At 43.2% G+C, this 17,034-nt stretch overlaps 1 protein-coding gene across 2 annotated transcripts in view; it reads right to left on the bottom strand.

Moving 5' to 3' along the window:
• The window catches only part of serinc3 (serine incorporator 3), a 99,269-nt gene that overhangs the window by 11,950 nt on the left and 70,285 nt on the right, over window positions 1-17,034 (bottom strand). For both annotated transcript variants that reach the window (XM_026307518.1, XM_026307517.1), the window contains exons 3-6: window positions 7,347-7,540; window positions 3,785-3,864; window positions 3,541-3,678; window positions 3,080-3,249 (exon numbers count right to left, since the gene is read on the bottom strand). In XM_026307518.1, coding sequence (XP_026163303.1) covers window positions 3,080-3,249; window positions 3,541-3,678; window positions 3,785-3,864; window positions 7,347-7,540 — 582 coding nt within the window. The remainder of the gene's footprint in view (window positions 1-3,079; window positions 3,250-3,540; window positions 3,679-3,784; window positions 3,865-7,346; window positions 7,541-17,034) is intronic.

Consider the following 17,034-nt stretch of genomic DNA (forward strand, 5'->3'; position numbering starts at 1 on the left):
CTCCAGGAGTATGGGGTCCGGGGCTCTTTGCTGGGGGCTATCCGGTCTCTGTACAAACGGAGCAGGAGCTTGGTTCGCATTGCCGGCAGTAAGTCAGACCTGTTCCCAGTGCACGTTGGACTCCGGCAGGGCTGCCCTTTGTCACCGGTTCTGTTCATTACTTTTATGGACAGAATTTCTAGGCGCAGCCAGGGGCCGGAGGGAGTCCAGTTCGGGGACCACAGGATTTCATCTCTGCTTTTTGCAGATGATGTTGTCCTGCTGGCTCCATCGAGCCAGGATCTCCAGCGTTCACTGGGGCGGTTTGCAACCGAGTGTGAAGCGGCTGGGATGAGAATCAGCACCTCCAAGTCCGAGGCCATGGTACTCAACCGGAAAAAGGTGGTTTGCCATCTCCAGGCCAGGGGAGAGATCCTGCCTCAAGTGGAGGAGTTTAAGTATCTCGGGGTCTTGTTCACGAGTGAGGGAAGGACGGAACGTGAGATTGACAGACGGATCGGGGCATCGGCAGCAGTAATGCGGTCGGTGTACCGGTCCGTTGTGGTGAAGAAGGAGCTGAGCTAGAAGGCGAAGCTCTCGATTTACCGGTCAATCTACGTTCCCACTCTCACCTATGGTCATGAGCTCTGGGTCATGACCGAAAGAACGAGATCGCGGATACAAGCGGCTGAAATGAGCTTCCTCCGCAGGGTGGCCGGGCGCTCCCTTAGAGATAGGGTGAGGAGCTCGGTCACCCGGGAGGAGCTCGGAGTAGAGCCGCTGCTCCTCCACATCGAGAGGAGTCAGTTGAGGTGGCTCGGGCATCTGTTTCGGATGCCTCCTGGGCGCCTTCCTGGGGAGGTGTTCCGGGCATGTCCCACCGGGAGGAGGCCCCGGGGAAGACCCAGGACACGCTGGAGGGACTATGTCTCCCGGCTGGCCTGGGAACGCCTCGGTGTCCCCCCGGAAGAGCTGGAGGAAGTGTCCAGGGAGAAGGAAGTCTGGGTATCCCTGATTCGGCTACTGCCCCCGCGACCCGGCCCCGGATAAGCGGTAGAAAATGGATGGATGGATGGAAAATAATGTAACAACGAAAGCAGCCACTCTCTGCTATTCAACAGTTTGCCCACCATTGTTTCGTCCACACCATGGATTGAGCTTGAGGTGTGCTGCTACATGTTGTGTTTTCGGAACAAGTCCTTCTCCAACAGCAAAGTGCTATCGCTTTTTATACAGTTATCCCTCTGACCCTTATAAGGGCTCTTGGACATCGACAGCATGTGGAACATTGGCATGCTCACCAACACTAGAAGCTGGTGATGCAGGTGCCTGCACCACCTCTCTCTTTCCTCTCTCACCTCTCTCGCAACCGTTGCACAGGGAGGCATCTTGTGATGAACAGAAGTGGTTGGTTGATGGGAACTAAAGGTATTGTTTGGTTGGCAGTCAAAATCGGAAGAAGTGGCAGTGGTTGGCTGCCTGTTTTATACAACACAGAGTTAATCTGCAGTTGGGCAGGGTCTAACCGGCAGTTGGGTGGAACGGATCTGACTGGGTAGGGGCGGGACATGAGTGGAACAGGAATTAAATGACGGGGTAATTTGAGGTGGTCAATGAGTGCGACTCAAACAGGAATGATTGGCAGAGAGCAGCTGTGAGATTTTGCCTCCTGACTCACTCCTTGACCTGATGCCTTCCTGTTCATGCTGTTGCTGCTTAACGTCTGCACTTCCTGACCCATTCCTGCTCTATTTGCACTCTCTAGAGGTCGGGAGCCGTTTTTGAGCCGGTTCAATGACAGCTCCCAACTATCCCTCTCTTGTCGATTGAGGCCGCTCTGTTTGCAATCGAAGCTGCCCCGTTCCTGTTTAGATCCCGACCAATGCTGTCCTCTTCCCATCCTCTTGGGGAAGCCCAAAATTTCGAGGTCGGAGTAGAGCAGGTGTCTGTGGAATGTGGGTCATAGGGCTAACATGCAAAGTCCACACATAAAGGAGATTCAGGAGTTCAGGAATGGATGTCATCATTTAAGATCTTTCTAAGTCCACAAGAAAATACTGTATTCTAAGTGAAGTCAATTTTATTTACATGACACAAAAGCACAAATTCACCCTTAAGGATTTTATAATCCATACAGAAAACAAGATCCTCCTGTAATGGTCTATAATTGTTTCTTTACTTTTATTTTGGGTTTCTGGTCTCCTCCTTCGCCAGTGTTAGTCTAAGGTAGCTTTGTTAGTTGATTAGTTTAACCTATGTCTTATTGGTCTTTTGTTCCTAATGTATATGTACCTCCTCTGCTCTTTTGTTCGCTGTCGGAATATTGATGTTACTGCCCAGGTTACTGAAGGAGAGGATTTTGTGTTTATGCCAAGTGGTGGAGAAATCTATGTCCACACAGAGTACCATGTTTTGGTAGTTTTGTACGGCGAGTGGTGGGGTTGCCTTGATGGCTGTTCGTGTGTTTTGTGTGCGGAGTGTGTGCTCAGCTGTGCCCGATACCTGGTGGATCAAGGTTAAATAAAGAACCTTGTCCTGCATTTGGGTCCTGCGCCTCATCCTTCACCATCCATACCACTACATCACAAGACCTCCATCTTTAGACTATCGATTTATTAGGCCTGTTAGTCTTTGTATTGGTCTGTATTTTCAAGCAAGTGAAGTTGTTTTCAAGTGATACTTCATAAGTAAAGAACTTTGAGTGTTGTGTTGTTTTGTGTAACCCTCTCCAAAACATAAAAATACAAATACAAAATGAAAGCAACTGGTTAACGACAGTGTTTATCTCTGTGTTGTAATATAAACAACAGTCTAAATAGCCTGCTACCTAATACTACTAATTCCATGACACCAACGCAATTGTGCAGTATTTTCCCACTGGTCCTGGACATGATGAACCTTCCCTGGACAATACTGTATCAGAGTTTAGACTAGTTTAGTTTGGAAATGTGAGATTCAGTGAGTTTTACTCTTCATGACCCTGTAAATAAACTGCATCCACTTCCTGTATCTTAAAAGATGTGTCATGTTTTGCTGCTTCAAAGGAATATTTATCCATGACTGAATGCTAGCTGCTGAAACATTACACACCATCCTGTACCTGTACTTTGTGCAGCATCGAGACAACAGAGGCCACAATGCACAACAACATATTGAAGCTGATGAAGAATTTGTTGAGGAAGCATCCATCAGGCTTGGTGTAGAATATGAACATCAGGACAGCAGCAGTAAATGACAGGATGTAGCTTAGGCTTGTTACTGTCAGCAAAGCTAAAAACAAAAAGTAGAAATGATAATGACTGATATAGAAATTCCCTACAACTTTCAAAAATTATATATATTTAGGAAATCTGAATATTTGAAATATGCATGTCATACATTTTTTTGACTATGAGCAGTATGTCTTTTTCCATTGTGTAATACATCAATGAGCTGAAATGCCCAACAACACAATCAAATGTTAAGCAATTTTAGTGTCGTTTAGTTGCTTATACATATATTTGTTATGTCATTTTAGATGTTGTGCACAGCATATTGCTGGACACAACTTCAGTCACTGACCTGCATACCAGCCCTTGGAGTTCCCAGTCTCCATTTTGTCTACCCAGGACTCATTCCAGGAGTGGCTGAAGTCCACCAGCAGAACCAGCTGGATCACAATGAAAAAGGAAGCTCCAAGAGAGCCCACCACAAACCATGCTACAACAACACAGACACAGTTTCATACAGTTACCAAACTATCATATATTTTCTGAACGGTGTTTATTGGATGCCATTCTCAGTTCCAAAAAGTTTAAATGCTTACTGTAGGTAAAAGGCCCATCTGGAATGTAAAAGGCACCGACTGTAATTGCAACCAAGGCAGCAAACTTAAAAAACCAAAACCTGAAAACAAATTGTTAATTGATAAATACAAAGACTACAGAATGCACATAAATATGCCTGTAAGAAATAACTACTTAAGTCAGTCAATTATGTTTTTAGAATTGGATCAATTGCATATCTAATGTTAGCTTCGTCCTGGACTCTTCAGGGACTCCAGGTAAAGACAGCAGCAGCAATGTTTCTACTAATTTTGTTCTCTGCCAGGCCTCAACTAAAAAAAACATTTGCTGTTATGACAGTTTTATTTTGGGGAGAAAAACCTGGGACTCAGAGAAGGTCTGGTATCTTGATGTTTCACAAAATGTAGAGAAGTGATTCTCGCTGATATTATTATGCTGATTTGCAAGATGTGACCAATTGGTTATTTTCAATTTCTAATACTGGTTTAATTGTATAAAACAGTAAAAACTGACATGTTTCAACATTATATCAAACTTGTAGGTAAAAGGTACAGATAGATACCTGCATAATTGAAGTAATTCATTTCACTCATTTCAGGTCTGATTTTTATGTTATAATCAGAAATGTGTTGCTGTGTTGTGTAAATGAACCTGTGCATCTATTTTATTTTTAAACCAGTAGCACGGAATAAATCTGGTGGAGATGTATATTTGGAAATAGTTTTGCAATGTCTTATAAAGCACTAACAAAAGCCAAAAAAATCATACTGGTGTGTAGGAGGGGATCAAAGGATCAATCATAAGAGAAGCATGCCAGCACTTGTTCACTTGTGTTCTTCGAAACTTAAATCCATGTGCTACATCTCATGCTGCAGGAAAGGAGTGAAGCATATAATAAGTATGAAGGAGCCCTGAACTCCAAAGTCTGGATTGAGATTTTCTATTTAACTAAAGATTTCCTTTACACTTACTGTGTGTCTGCTTTCAGACTATGAACTGAACATGTAAAGTTTTCCAGGCCAGTCTGAAAGTGGGTTAATCTACACCTGCTGTCAAAGCGATAAATGTGAGATAAAGCACAAACGAAAAGTCTCCACACAGGTACTAAAAAGATGACATAGACCATTTTGTATCAGTTTCGGATTATCAACACATATATGTGTCAGCTCTAAAGATTTACATTTGTTGTAAGTTATTGTATACGATGTGTCTTTTTATGGAAGCTTATCTGCTTGCATTTCTGTCGCTCTCATGTAGTTGTGTTTTGTTTGTCATGTCTCATGTCAGTACTGACTGTTATGTTTTGTGTTTGTGGCTGTATGCCTTGTTTGTATTCCTGTTTTTTTAACTTCAAAGCCAGAGTACTACAGATGAAATATAGCCTTTTGGCTAATTCTGGCTTTTTTAACATGTGATCATACAGTATGTTTTATCAAATTGCACTGTCACCTTTCAAATAAATTAATCTAATTTAATAGTAGTTATGTACTGCACTAAGGATTAGAGAACAAGTGAGCAGTGTGTTTGATATATGCCTATATTTTCATAGTTTGTGCCAGGCAGCATGTAAAAAAAAAACTAAAAAAATAAAGGAATGAATATCAAAGAATAATTTAAGAAAAATCCCACCAAATACATTTGTACGAAAATTTGAAACTGTATTTGCTTGTTCAAGGTCTGAGACGTGTCTAATCGTCTTCTGTGCATACTGTTAAATACTCTATACTGAAGACTTACCTCAAGTGTAGTGTATATGCAATGGTCATATTTGTAAAGATGTATAAGAGTAAAGACCTTCAGGAGAACTTCAGGAATGTTGGCTAGTGTATAGCCATTGTGGGAAAACAAAATGTGATAGCATCTATTGGCTATTATATTTTTTTCAAATACAAACTGTACTCATTTTATTTTAAATGGTAAATATAATGATATCGTTTATCATACACCACTTACATTTCAGCTATGCTATAATACAACTTTGAAAATACAGCAAATGTGTGCTGTTGCCTCCAATTAATCCAGAATGCCGCAGCCAGAGTCCTGACAGGAACTAGCAAGAGAGATCATATTTCTCCTATATTGGCTTCTCTTCATTGGCTCCCTGTAAAATATAGAATAGAATTTAAAATCCTTCTTCTCACATACAAATCCCTTCATAATCAAGCTCCTTCATACCTTAAAGACCTCATAGTACCATATTATCCCAATAGACCACTTCGCTCTCAGAGTGCAGGCCTACTTGTGGTTCCCAGAGTTCTCAAAAGCAGAATGGGAGGCAGAGCCTTTAGCTATCAAGCTCCTCTCCTGTGGAACCAGCTCTCAGTCTGGGTTCAGGAGGCAGACACTCTCTGTACTTTTAAGGCTAGACTTAAAACCTTCCTCTTTGACAAAGCATATAGTTAGGGCTGGCTTCAGGCAACCCTGAACCATCCCTTAGTTAGTTATGCTGCTATAGGCCTAGACTGCCCGAGGACCATCGGTGCACTGAGCTCCCCTACCCTAACCCCCCCCCCACCTCATGTATATTCCACCATTGAATGTTACTAACCTTGTGCTCTCTCTCTCCCCTAGTTTGTGCTCTCTCCCTCCCTCTCTCTCTCTCTCTCTCTCTCTGTACCTTCTGCAGGTGTCCCTGGTCCTGGAGCTGTTTATCGCTGATGTGCAGTTACTGGCCCCACCAACTTGCAGTGTCTATTTGTTGTTTATTGTTGCTGTTCTTTTCTCTCTGCTCTATCCACTCACCCCAACCGGTCGAGGCAGATGGCCGCCCAAACTGAGCCCGGTTCTGCTGGAGGTTTTTTTTCTTCCGTTAAAGGGAGTTTTTTCCTCTCCACTGTCGCCAAGTGCTTGCTCATAAGGGAATTGTTGGGTTTTTAGTTTTAGTTTTAGTTTTTGTAAAGTGCCTTGAGATGATTTGTATTGTGATTTGGCGCTATACAAATAAATTGAAAATTGGAATTGAAAATTGTTGTCTACAGTACACACAATAATGACCTCTTGTAAAAAAGTAAAAATGCCTAAAGAAAAAAAAAACTCGGGGTAAGATAAAGTTTTCTTTTTTTATGTTACACAAAACAAGTGAGAAACTTCAGAACATTAGTACAGGCTCAAAAACTAAACTAGAATGTAGATCAGTAATAAAAAAATATGCCTGTAGAATTTCAAGACAAATGTACAGGACAAAGGCCACCCGCTGAACAAGTTATATAACTCACAATAGCTAATCTTGTGTTACAGGGTGCAGAAGTGGGGGACAGAGCCAAAGTTCTTCTTCTCTCAGTAAGGACTCACTGAGGAGAGCATTGAGCCTATCTTAGAATATTCCAACTTTTTTGGAGTTAGTCAAGAATTTGCAGGGTGGCATGTCCTTAACTGCAGTTCATCAAAACCATGCACTGATGTGCATCTGCTTTCTGACTATAAAATGTCTTGTATACTGTATCTTGTATAATGTCTTGGCAAGGTTTACAGTGTCAATCTGACAGTGGGTTGACCTAAAGAAAGAAAGCATGCTAAAGACAGTTTGGCCAAAACCCATATTCCACTGCACTGTGGAAGTGCTGCTGTTACTGCAGTCCTTACCCATTGTGGATGGAAGCACGAGGGTCTCTGCTGTTTTTGATGTTAATCATAAGAATGGAAAACCCCAGGAACCACATACTCATGCTGAAGCAGACACGGTACACTGCCTTGTAGCCCACAAACTCTTCACAGTTGATATCAGACTGTAGACCAGAGATAGAAGAGCCTGCCCCATCTTCACAGAAGCCTGGGATCTTATAGCAAAGCACAATCATTTACATTTAACTTTTCAAAGGATCCATAAACAAGGTAAATTTCATATGATTTTCAGTGGGGATGGTCTATATTATATTTCAAGTCTTTTTCTTTTAATTTTGATTTAAAGAAATTAAAAGATGTGCCCATCAACCTGCACACTGCTTATTTGTTGTAACTATTGTTGTAGTTCTTTTCTTTCTCATCTATCCACTCACCCCAAACAGTTGAGGCAGATGGCTGCCCAAACTAAGCCCAGTTCTGCTGGAGGTTTTTTCCATCAAAGGGAGTTTTTCCTCTCCACTGTCACCAAGTGGTTGCTCATAAGGCATTCTATGTAAAGTGACTTGAGATGATTGAATTGTGATTTGGTGCTATACAAATGAACTGGATTGAATTGCACTGTGGTGAATTGAACTGAACTGAATTTAATTGGATTGCTGGAAAATGTTGAACTGGGTGCACAGATGCAGATTCTGCTACAGAAAGAAGTTACCGTGTTGGTCATGTGGTAACGCTCCATTCACCCCAATACTGACCAGAACAAAGCTAAAAAGAAACATCAGCAGTACTGTATGTTGCATCAGGCTAAAACCTATTTTGTATCTTTTTCTCATTAATTTACACTCAGTGCCACATAATGGCAAAGTGAAAAGAGAATTTTAGAATGTCTATAAATGTATTTAAAAGAAAAAACTGAAATATCAGTAAGGCTACAGCTATCAATTATTTTTGGAGTTGAGTATTCTACAGAATATTTCAGTGATTACACAAGTAATCAGATAAAACAGATTTGCATTTTTAAACAATAATACTATTGTGTAATGCATGATAGAAACAACGGGCTACCTTGAAATGACGTTACTTTGTGTCACATCTGCTGGGTGAGCTGGCCTGGTTCACAACTGGATGCTTTCTGTTCAGATGTTGAAGCATTGCTGAAGTGCTACGCCATTTTGTAGTGGTGTCCAAATTGCTAATAACCAAACTTTTTTTTTTTCAGCTTACTCCCATTCAGGGTTGCCACAGTGGATAAACTAATCCACATTTTCGATTTGGCACAAGTTTTATGCCCTTCCTGACACAACCTCAGTGTCTGACGATAACAGCCCCAGTTGGCACAACCCTGCTTAGCTTCCCAGAGTCAATGCTATTGGGTATTTGCGCTCCGGTGGGGCCACCTAATAACTAAACAGTAGTGCCCTCAAGATTTCCTGCAATGCATTGTAAAAAGTAGTGAGCAGCGGGTCAATAGATGGGCAGAATAGACCATCATGCCTTGCGTGGATGAAAAAAATGGCAGAAACCCCTGAAAGTTAGTTAGAAAATGTAGATTAAAAATTGTAGCTGAAAAGTATGAACAGTCCATATTTATACCTTTTAAAAAAAACATTGGGGATGAGATCAATTAATTTTACCACAAAATTATTAAAAATAATAAAAGAGTTTGAAACAGGAAGTGGCATCTATATGTGCTGGCTGCCCGTGCTTGTCATAATCGGTGAAAAAAGTAGTGGGTGAGTGTCTGAAAGTGTTAGCTAATTGAGTGCATTATGGAGTGCTGCACTATATAGTGACTGAGGGGTTAGGGAATAGGGTGGATATTTGGACACAGCCATGGATACTGAAATGCGTTGTGCGACAGTATGGTCCGTGTGGAACGCTGATCTATGGTGGCTGACGGACAATCGCGTGCAGCGGCCAAACACTGCAAATACAGAAGTGCTGCAACAGCCAAACACTGCAAATATGAAAAACACATGCAAGAGGGAAATGCTGCATATTCATGGAACGGAAGTGCGCCAGACCTCTAGGGGACCTAAAACTGAGGGATGCTATGAACAAAGTATGGCTAACTTGTGTTTGGCTAACGTGTTTGTGTGATAAGATCTGACCATACGACGTGACGGGAAGATCAGTGTGAATGAGAAATTATTGTGTGTGTGTTATAAGCCCAATGAAAGTGTAAGCACCAGCCCCAGTGCTAAATGATGGTAGATAAATGGGTTAAAAGGATGGTTAAAGAATGTTGTTGAGAAGGAGAAGAGGAAGTGAAAGAAGGAACACAAAGAAGGAAGAAATAAATTGGCACTCTTTTCAGGAGTGAGAAAGGGAGGCAGAAATAGAAGTAAGAAAGAATCTGCTGCAGAATTAAGGGTAAAGGTAGAAAAGTGGTGTTGAGGAGAATAAGAAAGTAAAATAGAAATGTAGGGTGAGAAAGTAGAAGTTATGTGTTGCAGGTTCATCAAACTCCGAAGGGGAAACATCAGACCCACAACACGGCACCAGTGGGGTCACAACAATTCACTGCTACGATGAACACCTTCTATGAAGCTGTGCGGCCTGAAGTTCCTCTGAGAGTCTGCTGGTTTGAGATTCATGATACTTGACAAAAGGGGGGTGAGTCACCAGCTGATTATTGCACCCGCATGGTAACTGTATTTGCTGCACACTCCGGATAATGCGGCATACAGTCACCAGTGGAAGACTGCATTAATAAATGTCTCAACCTGGCCCAAGGAACTGCATCGTGATGTCATGTGTCAGCTGGGAAACAAAGACTTTGCCAAATCAGGAAACTACACAACCTTGCAGAAGGAGCCTGCGATCTCGACTGAACAATACAAGGAGACGTCAGAGGAATCAAGAATTTCTGCAGAATCAGCTTCAAAGAGGACAGTTTCACACTTTAAAGGACATGGACACATATCCTATAACTGAATCAAAAAAGAATGATGAAATACAATTGAATGATTGGACCTCAGGAAACCCATATGATGACAGTGTTCTAGATATAGATAAACCCTGACTAATGATGTAACATTTTGTTCCCTCTGATAATTATAATTGTGTTGACACTTTGTGTCAAAATGGGGGAATGTGGGGGTTTTACAAGATGTCAAGGGGTGACTTGAATGTTTGCTTGACCTTTTGATGGTATGTGGTTCTGTCTGTTTTATTAGTTTAGTGTTTTACGGTAGAGGGTTATAAATAACTGCCAACAATTTGTTTCTTTGATGGTAAGAAGGCTGAAGATAGATACCTGAACAAACATATGGGTCTGTTCAAGATTAGTCCACCCCTTTCTTGTCAAACATATATAAACTTGAGTACTGTAACACAAAGTCAGAGAATGCTTACTGAAGTCTTCTCTCCATGCACATGAAATTAAACCTGAAATGATTCATCACACTTGTGGTTGTTTCTGAGAATTAGCAACTCTCAAACTTAAAGAAATTTCTACGACAGTAACCTCAGGGAGAGGGGTTACATTAAGAGGATGTGGGATCTATGGAAACTTCTAAACCCACCATCTAGACTAGCACTGAAACAACTAGTAGCTCAGTGTTCCAATATCCGCAAAGGGCAACTGTTATCACAACCAGAGATTGAAGAGATACAATACAAATGCTACGGCACGGGGGAGCCAAGACTAAATGAAGTACCCTCTGAAAGTCTACTAGAAGACTGCGAACAAGCATTACAAACAATCCCTACTGTGACCATCACTGAGACCAACAGGCTGATATAACACCACGGCAACAGTGATCCTTGAGATGCTTGGTCACAAGACAAACATTACCACTAAGGAGCAGTGTCATGCTCATCAAAACCATGTATCCTGGAGAAGAGGTTTGAGACAAAAATAAGTGCAACACGAAGAGAAGTTAGACAACTATCAGAACAGCAGAGAGGTGGAAGACAGAGTTGGGTAACAAGTACAACAACAAGCTGTCCTTACCAGAGGCCCTACAGAATGCCAAGCAATGACTCACAGCCCTGGCCACATGCCTGAAGAGGTACACCAGAGCAATAGAAGCAAGGAGAATAAACAGGAACCATCCAAAGTGTACTCAGTGGCAGGATAGTAACATGAGAGCAGACCCACCAAGGCTGGAGACTGAACAATACTGGAAAAACATATCGGAGAAGGAGACATCACATAACACCAATGCCCAGTGGCTGGTGGATCTGAGAGCAGATCACTGCAACCTCCCTGAACAGGACCCAGTAACCATCACAATAGCAGATATCCAAGAAAGTGTCTCAAGCATGAAGAACTGAACAGCAGCAGGACCTGACATGATCCACACCTACTGGCTAAAGAAGCTAACTGCACTCCATGAGTGCCTGGCAGCTAAAATGACCCAGCTGATTGGACTCACCCTGAATGGCTGACTGAAAGCAGGACAGCCCTGATCCTGAAGGACCCCCAAAAGGGAGCAGTCCCATCCAACTACTGCCCGATAACCTGCCTCTGCACAACAAGGAAGCTTCTATCAGGCATCGTCGTGGCTAAGATGAGTAAGCACATGGGTCAATACATGAGCGGGGCCCAGAAAGGAATGGGCAAGAAAACCAGGGGAGCAAAACATCGATAAAGCAGTCGCTCAAGACTGTAATACCAGACAGACCAACCTGTGCACCGCCTGGATTGACTACAAGAAAGCCTATGACTCAGTGCCTCACACATGGATCCTGGAATGCTTGGATACAACATCAATAGGACTCTAAGATCCTTCATAAGGAACTTAATGGGATTGTGAAATACAACCCTAGTGGCCAACCTCAAGCCAATTGCACAAGTCTCCATCAAGTACAGCATCTACCAAGGAGATGCTCTGTCCCCCCACTGCTGTTCTGCATACGCCTGAACCCCCCCTTATCACAAAGACTGCCTTCGGATACAGACTACGAAATGGAGCAACCATCAGTCACCTCCTGTACATGGAGTGAGGACACTCCCCCGACTGTATGCCAGGAGTGAGGACATCAATTTACTGATCCACACCACCAGGATATACAACAATGACATTGGAATGTCATTCAGACTGGATAAGTGTGGTTTGATGATAACAAAGAGAGGGAAGGTTGTCAGGACTGAGGGAATTCAACTGCCAGAAGGCAGCATAGTGGATGTTGAGGAAAGCTACAAGTACCTTGGAATCCCACAGGCAAATGGGAACCAAGAAGAAGCCGCAAGGAAAGCTGCCACATCCAAATACCTACAGAGAGTAAGACAAGTCCTAAGAAGTCAGCTAAATGGGAAGAACAAGGTCCAAGCCATCAACACCTACGCCCTACCAGTCATCAGATACCCTGCTGGCATAATAAACTGGCCAAAAGAGGAGATAGAGGCCACCGATGTCAAGACAAGGAAGCTCCTCACAATGCATGGAGGGTTTCACCCCAAATCCAGCATCCTGAGACTGTACACTAAGAGGAAGGAAGGAAGCCGAGGACTGGTGAGCATCAGAGCCACCATCCAAGATTAAACAGCAAAAATCCATGAGTAAATCAGGAAGATGGCCCCGAGTGATGGAGTACTTAGTGAATATTTCAGGCAACAGAAGCCTGAAGCAAGAACTATCATGGCAGGACAAACCCCTGTACGGTATATACCATGACAGATAGAAGAAGTGGCTGATATCAAAAAGTCCTACCAGTGGCTGCCCCACAGGTAGGATGTGAGTTAGAAGAGAAGGAGAAATTTTGGAGGGAGATGGATGAGGTGATTCAGGGTATCCCTAGTGGTGAGAGAGTGGTGATTGGGGCAGACTTTAACGGACATGTTGGTGAGGGAAACAGAGGTAACGAGGAAGTGATGGGTAAGTTTGGTATGCAGGACAGGAATGCAGAAGGACAGATGGTGGTACACTTCCCAAAAAGGATGGAAATTGCTGTAGTGAACACATTTTTCCAGAAAAGGGAGGAGCCTAGGGTGACATATAAGCGTGGAAGCAGGAGAACACAAGTAAGATTACATCTTGTGCAGACTAGAGGTTGAGTCATTGGCAACTGGACTTTCAGTTTTTAAGGCTGAAACGTTTCACCACCCATCCAAGTGGCTTCATCAGTCTGAGAAAGGCTGGACGGGAACCTCTAACTTTATCTCCCAGGTTGGTTTCACTCAACCCCTAGTCCAATAGGCTCACTAGGTGAGAAAATCGGGTGAGAGTCCCACGCCCCTGAGTTGGTTTCACTTCACACCTGGTCTGAATAGGCTCGTTAAGTGAACAAAGTAGTTAACTCAGGTGAGGGTCGTTGGACCTAATGGTGGACTCATTCTGATTCCCCAACTGTCTACAGAGTCTGTCCTTCCTGGGAAACATTTTATATGTTCCTTAATTTGCTGGGAACAGATGAAAGGGCAGCCTGGTATATTGAAGATAGATTATGTCTTCACCGGTCAGACCGGGGATTGGCACCTGTGTAGGCCGAGCATGGTGTGTAGAACTGGTCCTCCATCCCTGTTGAGGGAGGGTTTCTCCACTTGGACATAGATAGCTTCCCTGACTCCTCTTTCAAACCATTTATCTTCTCTGTCCAAAATGTGTACCTCACTGTCTTCAAAAGAGTGTCCTGTCTCCTCTAAATGGAGGTGCACAGCTGACTGTGGTCCTGAGGAGCTGCAACAGGCTATCCTCCTGTTGAGTGGTTGTTTGGTTTCTCCAATGTAGAGTTCTGAGCATTCTTCCTTACTTTGTATGGCATACACCACATTGATCCTGTTTTGTTTTGGTATCTGGTCTTTTGGGTGAACCAGTCTCTGTCTTAGTGTGTTGGTAGGTTTGAAGTGGACTGGTATCTGATGTTTCCCAAAAACCCATTTAAGCCTCTCAGAAACACCTGCTACATAGGGAATGACTAGGTTTTTCTTCTGTGGATCTTGAGGCTCATCTGTGTCTCTTGTTTTTCTGACTGATGTGGATGTTACTTTGTTGAAAGCCCACTTGGGGTAGCCACAGGTTTTGAGGGCTGTCTTCAAGTGAGTGTCCTCCGTTCTCTAGGCCTCTCTAGAGGTAGGGGTGTTGTTTGCTCTGTGGCGTAAAGTCCTGATGACTCCCAGTTTGTGTTGCAGTGGGTGATGGGAGTCAAAAAGAAGGTATTGTGTGCGTGGGTTTCCTGTATACTTCTATCTCTAGGTTCCCATCAGACCCAATGACGACCTCACAGTCCAAAAAGGCTAGCCAGTTCTCTTTGGTGTCCTCTTTGGTGAATTTGATGTTTGCGTCTACGGCATTGATGTGATCTGTGAAGGCTTCAACTTCCTGGGTTTTGATTTTAACCCAGGTATCATCCACATATGTGAACCAATGGGTTGGTGCTGTTCCTGTGATGGGTGGTGAAATGTTTCAGCCTAAAAAACTGAAAATCCAGTTGCCATGACTCAACCTCTAGACAACCTTCCCTGGGTGACTGAGAATCTTCACAGACATCTTGTGCAGACATTTCAACCTGAAAGAGATCAGTGACTGCAAAGTAGTGGCTGGGAAGAGTGTAGCCAGACAGCATAGGATGATGGTGTGTAGGATGACTCTGGTGGTGAGGAAGATAAAAAAGACAAGGGCAGAGCAAAAGACCAAGAGGTGGAAGTTGAAAAAGGAAGTGTTGAGTCACACAATGAAGTTATGGGAAAGAGTAGTGGAGGCTAGGCTGAGGTCAGAAGTGAGCATTTGTGAGCAGCAATATGGTTTCATGCCAAGAAAGAGTACCACAGATGCAATATTTGCTTTGAAAATGCTGATGGAGAAGTACAGAGAAGGCCAGAAGGAGTTGCATTGTGTCTTTGTAGATTTGGAAAAAGCATATGACATGGTGTCAAGAGAGGAGCTGCGGTTTTGTATGAGGCAGTCTGGAGTGGCAGACAAGTATGTTCGAGTGGTTCAGGATATGTATGAGAGCTGAAAGATAGTGGTGAGGTGATAGGTGTGACAGAGGAGTTCAAGGGGTAGGTCTGACTGCGCCAAGGATCGGCTTTGAGCCCCTTCTTGTTTGCTGTGGACAGGCTGACAGATGAGGTTAGACAGGAATCTCCGTGGGCCATGATGTTTGCAGATGACATTGTAATCTGTAGTGAGAGCAGGGAGCAGGTGGAGAAAAATCTAGAGAAGTGGAGGTTTGCTCTGGAAAGGAGAGGAATGAAGGTTAGCCGCAGTAAAACAGAGTACATGTGTGTAAATGTGAGGGACTCAAGTAGAATTCAATTCAATTCGATTCAATTTTATTTGTATAGCGCCAAATCACAATACAAATCATCTCAAGGCACTTTACAAAAAGTAAAACTAAAAACCCAACAAATCCCTTATGAGCAAGCACTTGGCGACAGTGGAGAGGAAAAAACTCCCTTTAACGGAAGAAAAAACCTCCAGCAGAACCGGGCTCAGTTTGGGCGGCCATCTGCCTCGACCGGTTGGGGTGAGTGGATAGAGCAGAGAGAAAAGAACAGCAACAATAAACAACAAATAGACACTGCAGGTTGGTGGGACCAGTAACTGCACATCAGCGATATACAGCTCCAGGACCAGGGACACCTGCAGAAGGTACAGAGAGAATAGAGAGAGAGGGAGAGAGCACAAACTAGGGGAGAGAGAGAACACAAGGTTAGTAAGATTCAGTGGTGGAATATACATGAGGTGGGAGGAGAGAAGAGAGGGGAGGGGAAGGGAAAGGGGGGGGTTAGGTTAGGGGAGCTCAGTGCACTGATGGTCCTCGGGCAGTCTAGGCCTATAGCAGCATAACTACGGGATGGTTCAGGGTTGCCTGAAGCCAGCCCTAACTATACGCTTTGTCAAAGAGGAAGGTTTTAAGTCTAGCCTTAAAAGTATAGAGAGTGTCTGCCTCCTGAACCCAGGCTGGGAGCTGGTTCCATAGGAGAGGAGCTTGATAACTAAAGGCTCTGCCTCCCATTCTGCTTTTGGAAACTCTGGGAACCACAAGTAGACCTGCACTCTGAGAGCGAAGTGGTCGATTGGGATAATATGGTACTATGAGGTCTTTAAGGTATGAAGGAGCTTGATTATGAAGGGATTTGTATGTGAGAAGAAGGATTTTAAATTCTATTCTATATTTTACAGGGAGCCAATGAAGAGAAGCCAATATAGGAGAAATATGATCTCTCCTGCTAGTTCCTGTCAGGACTCTGGCTGCGGCATTCTGGATTAATTGGAGGCTTTTTATGGAGATATTGGGACATCCAGATAGTAATGAGTTACAGTACTCTAGCCTTGAGGTAACAAATGCATGGACTAGTTTTTCTGCATCATTTTGAGACAGGATGTTCCTAATTTTGGAAATGTTGCGCAGGTGAAAGAATGCAGTTCTAGAGATTTGTTTTATGTGTGAGTTAAAGGACATGTCCTGGTCAAAAATAACTCCAAGGTTTTTTACAGTAGTGCTAGAGGCCAGGGTTATGCCATCTAGAGTAGCTATTATTTGAGAAAAGTTATTTCTGAGATTTTTTGGCCCAAATATAATGACTTCTGTTTTCTCCGAGTTTAAAAGTAAAAAGTTACTGGTCATCCAGGCCTTTATGTCAGTTAGACACGCTTGAAGTCTGGTTAACTGGTTTGTGTTAACAGGTTTAATAGATAGATATAACTGAGTGTCATCTGCATAGCAGTGGTAATTAATAGAGTGCTTCCTAATGACATATCCTAAAGGAAGCATGTACAGGGTGAACAGAATCGGTCCTAGCACGGAGCCTTGTGGA

Source organism: Mastacembelus armatus, chromosome 5, assembly GCF_900324485.2.
Source record: "Mastacembelus armatus chromosome 5, fMasArm1.2, whole genome shotgun sequence".
NCBI classification, from domain to species: Eukaryota; Metazoa; Chordata; class Actinopteri; order Synbranchiformes; family Mastacembelidae; genus Mastacembelus; species Mastacembelus armatus.